This window comes from Schistocerca serialis, chromosome 2, assembly GCF_023864345.2.
Source record: "Schistocerca serialis cubense isolate TAMUIC-IGC-003099 chromosome 2, iqSchSeri2.2, whole genome shotgun sequence".
Taxonomy (NCBI): Eukaryota; Metazoa; Arthropoda; class Insecta; order Orthoptera; family Acrididae; genus Schistocerca; species Schistocerca serialis.
The window spans coordinates 351,768,084-351,779,641 of NC_064639.1; the positions used below are offsets into that span (position 1 = coordinate 351,768,084).

The following is an 11,558-nucleotide window of genomic DNA, read 5'->3' on the forward strand; positions in this document are numbered from 1 at the left end:
TGTTCGTGTGGTCTTGTTCTGCGCTTCCATGACTGTTGTCACCAACGCTCTTGAGATGCCGTGGCTGAGCGAAACGCGTCGTTCTTCGGTTAATTAAGCACAATGTGCAACATATGACTGTTTTTAATATTTGAAAATATTTGTACAAGAGAGATATTTGAGAGAGTGTGGCAAAATTTTGTGCTGACATGTTTTGATAAGGATATGGTGAAAATTTCAAAGCATGGCTCAGGGATATCATTACCAATGAAACTATGCGTTAATACGTTGTTGCATACGTTGCAGAATAGTCTGTTCATATGACTTAGCACGGAATATGCTGCTTCATGTTCAACAGAAGTAGAATTTGAATGTGCCGGGCTTCTCCTGAAAAATCACATGTGAAGAATGCCCCAAAACTCAAAGCACAAATTAAAATATCAAGGAAGTGCACAATATTGCAGTGGATGGTCGACTATTAAAGATGTATGAAACAGATGATGCCAAACGCTTATCAGAAGAAAAAGTACGTTACATTTTTCATAGCTGTGAGAAATCTCTTGTTTGATGTGAGCATCATTTCTTCTAAACAAAAGAATTTTTCGGCAGTGTCTGCAACGGACCGATTTTCATCGGCGATTCGTCACTTTAGAAGTGACGTGAGTTCATCTCTTCAAGCCAGAAATGAAAAAGTAATCGAAGCAGTGGGTGGAAAGTGATGTCTCTAAACAAAGTAAAGGGTAGTCGATTTCACTGTCAAAACGACGCGGCAGCGTTTTATCGGATTCAAAGGAGGTCTTATTTATTGTCCTACATGTGGCAGAATAATAGGGAAGTTTGCTACAACAAATGGATAAAAAATACGAGAGAAGACGACTGGGATGAGAAAGGAAAAAAAGGTCATATTTCATCAGGACAAAAAAGTATTGACAACGAAAATAAAAAAAATGGTTCAAATGGCTCTGAGCACTATGGGACTCAACATCTTAGGTCATAAGTCCCCTAGAACTTAGAACTACTTAAACCTAACTAACCTAAGGACATCACACACACCCATGCCCGAGGCAGGATTCGAACCTGCGACCGTAGCAGTCCCGCGGTTCCGGACTGCAGCGCCAGAACCGCACGGCCACCGCGGCCGGCGACAACGAAAGTAAACGAGGTTTAATTTACATAGCGGTGGGACATAGTCCGTATTCAGCAGATTTGCCTTGTGACTCACACCTAGAGCGGCATCGATTTGAATGTGAGACAGGGAGACGTGTTCAGACCAATAAGGAGGGCATGACAGTAATATTACTACTAGTACTAATTCTTCTTGTTGTGCTAACAGTTCCATTCATCCGTGGATCAATTTTACAAGGCTTTTGGACATATCGTCGTATTACATAAAAAACACAGTTCATAAATACAAGCATTTTCATACATGCAGGTTTTGTTAGACAAGAATGGGACAGGGAGTCGGTCGTGGGTTTCTAGTAGCAACCATCCTGGCATTCGCCGGAGGTAGTTTAGGAAAACTGCGGGAAAACGTAGAGCAGGCCGGTCAGCACAACTTCGTTCGGTTCATCCGCAGTTTATAATATTGTTTAGTTTATACATTTTTGCAAAGTTTTTGTTTCATAAATTATAAAACTATATCGACATGGTTTATTAATTTCACAACACCAATATTTCTCAACACCAGTATTTTCCAGCACTTTAACGATATAATGCATTGACTGGAAAAGCATTGGGATAATTACATTGTCCATGAAGAGGAAAACGTCAAAAAATAAGTGCATTTTTTGTATGAAAACCACTCTCACTGTCTGGAGAAGTTAATACTTTGCCTTTGCTGTGGGCTAAATTTTTCTCATTTACAGAGTCTGATTTCACTATGCATTAATATACGACAAAACACAGTATAGTGCTCTGTCAAGCACTTAAGTGTGAATTGCAGTGTATTCACATAGATGTAGATGAAGATTTGGCACGGCTTGTGTCTATCACGGGCAGTGAGTGATGTGCATTTTCACTCCTGAAATTCTTGTACATTACCACTATGCATCTGCCAGTAAGCCGGTATCGGATCCTACATTTACAAGTAACAATTGCATACGTGGTGCAATGAAACTGCTGAACGAATTGTGAAGTTCTTGCCGAGAAAGACGTGCCTGCAGCTGCTTGTCTTCACAACATTCAAGTTGCACGCACTGTTGCATCATCCGAAACGTTAGCGGCCGGTAGCGCTGACTCGGGAGGACTCCACGTCCGTCGCCTAGGCTCGCGCTTGCTGCCGATGACCGGCGGAAACAGCCGAGCGTGCGCCGGTGGTGGGGACAGGTCGGGTCTTGATATTCTGCCGCAGGTGAGCACACGCTACTAGTCGTGCGCTGATCGCGAACGCAAGATGGTGAAAAGAGTGGTGTCTGAGCTTAACTGTGATTCGCCGGCGTCTTTCGAGAAGGCGATGGAAGTGCTGCCGTGTCCGCTATCCGTCGATTTCTCGTGTTTCTATGGTAAGTCGCTTGCACCTCAACAATGGGAACTTGTGGCTCTACCTAAATTTTCAAATGCTAATTTATCATTAGTTGCAGCTTTGCTTTCGCCGGTACGCGCTGCTCACGTGTCTTGTAGCAACACCCCTGTAATTGCTACAATGTGTGATATTCGTTCCTTTTCCCTTAATCTGCTGTAAAACTGCTGTATGGATGGAGTATTTTCAGAACAGGTCATTAATTTGCAGTATTTGCTAGACCGTGGAGGATGAAAATTACCTCAAAAGTGTAGCAATCGAAATGCATTCTAGCCATAGTCTTGTTTCGCTCCCCATCGTTCTGCTGGGTGAGCCACCCGCCCTTGTGACGGGAACTACTGTGAGATGTTATTTAAATAAAATGTCTGATCATGTATCTTACATTTTGCTCATGTGAACCGTATATCAAGTCCGAAAATTTAGCATGATGTAGTCTGGCTGATTATCATACTTAGATTGAAAATTTCCTTACAACCAATTCAATTCTTTGGTCGACGATACATTGGTGTGCCTATTGTTAACTCGTTAGATGAGTAGATACTGAAAACGGAAATTGATCCCAAGTTGGCTCTAGGAGTTGTGGCCACTGAGGCAGTTTTTTGGGTGTGTGAATGCCAAGTAGTACTATCTTTGAGATAGCACGATAAACTTTTCGTTCTTCCGGCAACATTAGTGCACTGGTTTGCAGGTGGAGGAAGGACATTAACACCTTCGGCAGTATGCTGTTATTTCTGTTCCATGGCTTTGATAAACTTTAGAAATAACACTTTGTAACATATTAAGCTTAAAAAGTATTCTTTTCCAATATAGTCTGGTTTAACAGCAAGAGTTGTGTTAGAATACTATGACTTCAAACAATGAGCACAATTTCAAAAGATCGATCCCCCCAGTCGACGTTTTGACACAATACCCCTTTTTTGCCTCAAACTGTGCACAAAACAGACTTAAACAGAAACCGGTCGCCAGGAGAATATTTTAACAGCAGCTTAACGGTGTTACACGTTGTCAATTGTAAACCTCCAGTAGTGCCAAGCTAAACAGCAGTGCGATGTTCATACAGAACCTTACATGGAAGAGCCATCTAACAGTATGTTTGCGATATGAATTTCATGCAAAGTGCATGAACACCGCACCATGGAACCAAGCGCATGATTGCCTCCTTTTCTCCATTAACTTGCCGCCGTTTAAACGCACACGTTTCAGGAGAAGGAAACGCAAATGTAGTTCTCATAGACGTTTGTTAAAACAATACTATTATTTTTTTCCCTCGAAATAGTGAATAGATGAGCGGGGTGGGAAGAGAGATGAGCGTCTTCTTTTCTTGATTAGATGGCGAGAGCGAGAGGCCAGAAGATTTGGACGACGTTTGTGTGGAGGCGAGAGACGCTCTGTCGCGGCGCGTGGAGGCGGAACTGCGGCAGGCGTACGGGGGCGACGTCGTACTGCCCCCAGGACTGCTGCCCTCGGCCGCAGAACGTATCCTCCAGATGGCCAGCACCGAGCCCTACGGACTCAGGTAAGGCAACCAGTTCAACCGGCAATAATTTTGTGGCTGCCCGACATTCTGCTGCCACGGCTGTTAACATTTTAAGGTGAATGTGAAACACCACCTCAGCTGCTGTTAACAGCAGCAGTGGTGGTGTTTACTTATACCTTAAAATCCAAAAGTTCGTCGCAACAGAACTGGTCATTCTAGACTGACTGATTACTAGTCATATGTGAAATATCTGCCTCTTGAGAGAGAAATTTTAAATAAGATATAGTTGGTTGACCACACGAATAGACTGATATGAGCATTTCCTCACCGATTGTATTAGGAACCAACGAACGTTTGAATTTACGATTTCTGCAGTTTGCACAAATAACTTGTTAGTGGCTTTTATTAATTGCAAGTACCAGAAATTCAATAAAATTTACCAATAGCGTTTATTCTGATGAAATGTTCAGTATAGAATGTCTACATTTTCTTTTAAAGGAATATAGGGCGTTGTAAATCGAGTAGTTTGCTTGTATTTAGTATTATCGATATGGAAAAAGGGTAGATCTTCTCCCCATGCTTCTTCTGTATCATCGCTGTCATCAATCAGATGTTTACTGGGAAATGGCCTCTAGACTTCCAGTAAAGAGGGCTATGCGTGAAGCGTTCATTGAATTCGAAAGTGAAATTCTATGTACCGACTTGACAGAAAATCCTAGGAAGTTCTGGTCTTACGTTAAATCAGTAAGTGGCTCGAAACAGCATATCCAGACACTCTGGGATGATGATGGCATTGAAACAGAGGATGACACGCGTAAAGCTGAAATACTAAACACCTTTTTCCAAAGCTGTTTCACAGAGGAAGACCGCACTGCAGTTCCTTCTCTAAATCCTCGCACAAACGAAAAAATGGCTGACATCGAAATAAGTGTCCAAGGAATAGAAAAGCAACTGGAATCACTCAATAGAGGAAAGTCCACTGGACCTGACGGGATACCAATTCGATTCTACACAGAGTACGCGAAAGAACTTGCCCCCCTTCTAACAGCCGTGTACCGCAAGTCTCTAGAGGAACGGAGGGTTCCAAATGATTGGAAAAGAGCACAGATTGTCCCTGTCTTCAAGAAGGGTCGTCGAGCAGATGCGCAAAACTATAGACCTATATCTCTTACGTCGATCTCTTGTAGAATTTTAGAACATGTTTTTTGCTCGCGTATCATGTCATTTCTGGAAACCCAGAATCTACTATGTAGGAATCAACATGGATTCCGGAAACAGCGATCGTGTGAGACCCAACTCGCCTTATTTGTTCATGAGACCCAGAAAATATTAGATACAGGCTCCCAGGTAGATGCTATTTTTCTTGACTTCCGGAAGGCGTTCGATACAGTCCCGCACTGTCGCCTGATAAACAAAGTAAGAGCCTACGGAATATCAGACCAGCTGTGTGGCTGGATTGAAGAGTTTTTAGCAAACAGAACACAGCATGTTGTTATCAATGGAGAGACGTCTACAGACGTTAAAGTAACCTCTGGCGTGCCACAGGGGAGTGTTATGGGACCATTGCTTTTCACAATTTATATAAATGACTTAGTAGATAGTGTCGGAAGTTCCATGCGGCTTTTCGCGGATGATGCTGTAGTATACAGAGAAGTTGCAGCATTAGAAAATTGTAGCGAAATGCAGGAAGATCTGCAGCGGATAGGCACTTGGTGCAGGGAGTGGCAACTGACCCTTAACATAGACAAATGTAATGTATTGCGAATACATAGAAAGAAGGATCCTTTATTGTATGATTATATGATAGCGGAACAAACACTGGTAGCAGTTACTTCTGTAAAATATCTGGGAGTATGCGTGCGGAACGATTTGAAGTGGAATGATCATATAAAATTAATTGTTGGTAAGGCGGGTACCAGGTTGAGATTCATTGGGAGAGTGCTTAGAAAATGTAGTCCATCAACAAAGGAGGTGGCTTACAAAACACTCGTTCGACCTATACTTGAGTATTGCTCATCAGTGTGGGATCCGTACCAGATCGGTGTGACGGAGGAGATAGAGAAGATCCAAAGAAGAGCGGCGCGTTTCGTCACAGGGTTATTTGGTAACCGTGATAGCGTTACGGAGATGTTTAATAAACTCAGGTGGCAGACTCTGCAAGAGAGGCGCACTGCATCGCGGTGTAGCTTGCTCGCCAGGTTTCGAGAGGGTGCGTTTCTGGATGAGGTATCGAATATATTGCTCCCCCCTACTTATACCTCCCGAGGAGATCACGAATGTAAAATTAGAGAGATTAGAGCGCGCACGGAGGCTTTCAGACAGTCGTTCTTCCCGCGAACCATACGCGACTGGAACAGGAAAGTGAGGTAATGACAGTGGCACGTAAAGTGCCCTCCGCCACACACCGTTGGGTGGCTTGCGGAGTATCAATGTAGATAAATGTAGATGTAGATGTAGATGTAAAATACGCCTTCGTATTCATCGCATTGTATGGACTTACAACAGTTTACCGATTATGGTTCCTACGAGTCATCATAAGGTCTGGAGTCTTCTTGCAAAAATAAGCCGTCGAACAGCCACCTAACACCAATCTTGGTCGCCGGCCAATAAGAAAAACTGTGCCTTTTGGCAAGCAATAACTGATAACTGGGCTAATAGTAATGGCCGGCCAGAGTGACCGAGCGGTTCTAGGTGCTACAGTCTGGAACCGCGCGACCGCTACGGTCGCAGGTTCGAATCCTGCCTCGGGCATGGATGTGTGTGATGTCCTTAGGTTAGTTAGGTTTAAGTAGTTCTAAGTTCTAGGGGACTGATGACCTCGAGTTAAGCCCCATATTGCTCAGAGCCATTTGAACCAATCTTGGTCACCTGACTGGCAGTTGATTACAAGTGACAAAGATCGGCGTTAGGCAGAAGTTTGACGTATTACTTTTGTAACTAGATACTATATCTCATGATGACTCATAAGATCCGAAACCGGTAATTTGTTGTAAGTATCTCCAATGTGATCAATAAGTTGAGAATAAAAAAATCTTTTCTGTTAGATTTTTCCGTGCATTGTAGTATAGCTCTATGTTCGTCCTGCAAGCTTCTAATATCTACCCACCTTTCACGTGGTCACCATCTCATTCTCTTCTCTTGGAATCCAGAAAGGAACTTCGTTGGTTAATCTACTATGTCAAAATGGTTCAAATGGCTCTGAGCACTATGGGACTCAACTGCTGTGGTCATCAGTCCCCTAGAACTTAGAATTACTTAAACCTAACTAACCTAAGGACATCACACACATCTATGCCCGAGGCAGGATTCGAACCTGCGGCCGTAGCAGTCGCACGGTTCCGGACTGCGCGCCTAGAACCGCGAGACCACCGCGGCCGGCAATCTACTATCTGTTCGAATGGATGCATGTCCTGGCCATCTCTCTTAACACTACGGTTGCACTTAAGTCATCCACTCAAGTGTGGTGCCTGATACTCTTCGCAAGAGTATTGGATCTTCATACATTGCCGTACTGATCTACCATTACGTCTCGCAACGAAGTAACCTTAACAGATTCTCAGCTGAATGTATGAATTTCATCCCTAGACACATATTCCAAGAGCACTATGTAAAAGAATCTTCATTGTGCATCTCTTGCACCATAATCGTAAAGCAGTTAGCCCCACTTGTGCAACTAGCGAGCGGGTACTTTTCTTAGCACATAAGTGTAGCCATATGGAAGAAGTTAAAGTAAATGAGTATAGCAGGATTGGTGTGTGATGTTCAGGCCCCTGTTTGCAACTTCTTCCAAATGGACGCCACTTCGGTGACTTGTGTGTCCCTAATCTACCTCAGTGATCCATTTGGGGAAAGGGCACCTGCAATTTAACGTGGAATCGGAACCACGTGTTGTTCGTGCCATATCTTCACATCAGTGGCAGGTGAAGGCTAGCGTAAATGCAGACCGAAAGATTCTGGTATCTGACTGGGATCCGATGCTGTGATGTTACAACCTCCACGTTCGCTCTTACCACTAGACTCCGAAGCCCGACGGCAGAAGAACGGTTAAAGGAAAGAATTAAATTAAGCGAACATAATTTCATTTTTTCTTACCCAACCAAAATAAGTGCCGTTCACATACTAAGTACAGAAATAGTGTGACTGGTACAGTCTAACAAACATTTTTTTTCCTATAGTATTTTTTGCCAATGGTTATTTTTCGTGTTTTACAGAGGGTGCACGCTGCATATCGACTTGGATTCAGGAAAGCAGTCTGGAGAGCGACTACGCCTCACGACCGTGAAATGTGCGCCGGACACTGTCTCTACGTTCGAATTGTTCCTCACATTCCAGCAGGAGACCTCTTGGAAAACCGCCCTGCCGCAGTTCCTCAAGTAAGTACACCTTATCTCACCTCAACTTATTTCCAGTAGACATTCTGTGAACAACATAGGACTTTTCGCTAGTTGGAGTCGGTGAATGTGACATTAGAGATAAATCTCCCAAATCGTAATATAAATCTAATCCGCCTTGAGTCTCTGAAGCAATAAGTGTTTTCCGTTGGACAAGTCGCTTCAGAATAGCATTACTAGTTCTGGGGGCTTTTGTAATATAACAGTTTGATTACTGCTGTGAATATCAAGCACCAACACATAAAACTTATCTGTTTAAGTAAATCATTGGATGATTGTTATCCAGGCAGTTCCATATCGGTTACATCCAATGTAAGCTATAGTTACCGTCTGAATTCTGTCCTCCTTTCGTCTTTCTTCCCTTTGTAAACGCACATAGTCTGCCACGTTCTATGAAACCGCTTACTTTTGCCATGCGAATAATTGCAGGCTTTGTGGAACGAGTGAATTCTCTTAATCTTCGTATTAGAATTTACAGGTTTATCCATGACGTGATATATGTTGGTGAAAATCTTAATTTAAGCACAGGGTTACAATACGCTAGAGTATGCGATAGTGCTAAGATTTTGAATTTACTTGCATAAATCTTGTTCACTTCTGTTTGAATATTTAGGGTTATTGAGTAGAGTCTTACTTTTTACTACCGTTTAAGCAAATAACAATTGGTTTGCAACTAAATTTAGCGGTCACATTCATATATAAGATTGCAGAAGAGAAAACTGTGTTTAGTTGGCTCTAATGAATAGTTTTGACTTAGAAGTACAGGAAAGCTGAAGCGTCTCGAAGTATCAAAATATGTTTGAGTTCCATTTGTCGACAGTAAGAGACATTCTTGAACAGAAATAGCCAATGAACTATAGATTAATGCTTACGTGTAGCTGTGCATAGATCCTCGTACGAATGGTATATATTATACAGGATGGTAAGAAACAGTATGAAAAGTTTGTAAGGATGTTACAGGGTAGATTGGTAGATTGTGCGAGGAATAACTGTTAAAAAGCAAATTCCATACGTTGTGCCGTTTCTGAATTAATTAGCACTGAAGTTAGCCAATCAGGTCATTACGTCAGCAAATTGAAGCAGCCAGCCAGAGACAGCGTCGCCACACTTGTTCTTCGTTTGGTTTGCTCAAAAGAAACGTAGGTTGTGCCTACTTAGCTTAAATGTATCACGTTCGAAAAAGACGTATTTCAACTTGTACTGAGCTTTTGAACAAGTGGTGACTCACGGGACCCACAGTCTTCGCACTGTCGCATTTTAGCGCGTGCGGTTGCTTGAATTTGCGTGCGGAACGACCTAATTGGCTAACGTCAGTGGTAACTGAATCGGAAACAGCACGACGTATGAATTTTTTTCTCTCAATTGTTTCTCAGTACAACTTCCCTTCAAGCTTTTCAGACTGTTTCTCACCAACCTGTATAGACACTCAGAAGATTACAGACGTATTGACTGGTGAGGGTAGAAGAATCTGTAGAAATCGAATGACGCTGTTATTGACTGCTTTTCTAGTCACTGTCCACTCCAGGCAGCAGACAACGCCGAGCTTAATGAGTCCGACATTTTAACGAAAAGCTGTGTTTCTGTTTCAGTTAAGTCAGATTTTAACACGTAAAAGATCTCAACTTTGGACGTCACTCGTACTTTCGTAGACGTAGACGCTCTAAACACGGCGTCTCTGCCAGCTAAAGACAACAGCGACCAAAAAGCAGTCATACCGGTCCAATTCGGCAAGTACCATCAGCCTCATATCAAAGTGCGCGTATGGTACATAACGCTCCAGGAAATTAGTCGTGGATTTGAATAAATATGTTCGCCGTATTATTTCTACGTATCCGTTTCCTCCGGCAAGATCCCTCAGCTCCCCCGCGTCTCGCACACTTTCACGGAACCGAGAGCGGGCTGCCGAGTGCGCACGTGCTTTCCACCACGCTCGTGGCCACTTGCGGTGAAAACGCCTCCAGTGAGTCAGTTCGGGAGAAAGCTAAACGTAATCTTGTTCGCAGGAACCTCACCAGCGGCGGCGCGCTTGTCCTCAGTCGGGACTTCACCCTCAGCAAGAAGCGCCTCTTCCGCTCCTATTCGTGATCAGCGCTGGTCCGCCGACGTCTTTCGAGCTGGAGAGCGAAGTGCCTGGAGCACGACGCCTCGTCTCTGGAGATTCAAGACTGAACCATCGCCTCTGTATCAACGCCCACCAGTTTAGCAACTCTAAGGCACGAAACAATCAACCGAAGCCATTGTCCCAGTCGTATCATCTTCATCGTATTTATTACGTATCATTCCGCCACACACTGTCATGAACATCTGAGCGTAGCCTCATTTTTCCTGCTTTTTAAAACACATTTGAGAAATCTCTGGAAGTGTCTGTATGTCCAGTCTCTCTCATTATATTGGTCCAGAGGACCTGAGCGCACCAAAGAATTACACTGATCATCCTTGGGTGCGCCAACTCATCTTCATCCATGTGGCTCATATTTTTGTCTGAAGACTGATTTTTCACTTTGCTGTGCCTACTTAGTCGGCTACCATTTTGGAAGCTCGCATTGCGAAGTATTATCGTTGTTTTTATACATTATTTTTGAAAAAGAAGATTTTGAATTGTTGTTTCTAAATATTTTATTTATGTGTGTTGGATTATTTCCAACTATATGAAAACAGAAGTAAAGCAAGATGTTTGATTATACTACTTGTTTTTTCATCTCACCTCTCTTTCCCTATAATTCCTGAAAGAGACAGGTCCCACCATGAAAAGTAAGAAAAATTCTTTCTGTGTGAGAACGTTTTCTCTGCATAGGCTGTGCTTGTTAGTTAAAGAATGGCTAGAGTTATTATTAGTAAACACAGCCTGTGCTGAAATAATGTTCTTACACGAGAGATTCAATTGGTCTGAGAAGCCTAAGTATCCAAAACAGAAGTAAAACTTAGATCATGAAATTAAAGATTTATTTCAATGGGAAAATAAATCTAGAGCTTTATGGATTTTAGGAAAGGATTTGCAACCAGTGATTGTCAGGTTCTAGAAATTGTCCCTTGGCCAAAGGCGGTGAATTGAAAGTGAACATTTTCTACAGGAGGTTTAATGCCGTAGTATATGTTAATAAAGAACGTTGCGAATATTGCAATTATTTCGTTATAGTATTGTCATGAAATTTTTAAATCATGAAAACATGTGGATTTTTCTCATTTAGAATAA

At 42.7% G+C, this 11,558-nt stretch overlaps 1 protein-coding gene across 1 annotated transcript; it reads left to right on the top strand.

The window, feature by feature from the left end:
- Positions 1-2,336: 2,336 nt before the first annotated feature.
- Positions 2,337-11,048, top strand: LOC126457163 (protein charybde-like). Its single transcript, XM_050093246.1, has 4 exons — positions 2,337-2,480; positions 3,827-4,013; positions 8,186-8,347; positions 10,369-11,048. The coding sequence occupies exons 1-4, from the start codon at positions 2,372-2,374 to the stop codon at positions 10,448-10,450; spliced, it is 540 nt and encodes a 179-aa protein (XP_049949203.1). The 5' UTR covers positions 2,337-2,371; the 3' UTR covers positions 10,451-11,048.
- The last annotated feature ends 510 nt before the right edge of the window (positions 11,049-11,558 follow it).

Excerpts from the sequence above, each read along its gene's own strand:
- LOC126457163 (XM_050093246.1), top strand. The coding sequence starts at position 2,372 with ATGGTGAAAAGAGTGGTGTCTGAGCTTAACTGTGATTCGCCGGCGTCT. Across the intron at positions 4,014-8,185 it reads ACCGAGCCCTACGGACTCAG|AGGGTGCACGCTGCATATCG; the intron begins GTAAGGCAACCA and ends CGTGTTTTACAG. Across the intron at positions 8,348-10,368 it reads GCCCTGCCGCAGTTCCTCAA|GAACCTCACCAGCGGCGGCG; the intron begins GTAAGTACACCT and ends TCTTGTTCGCAG.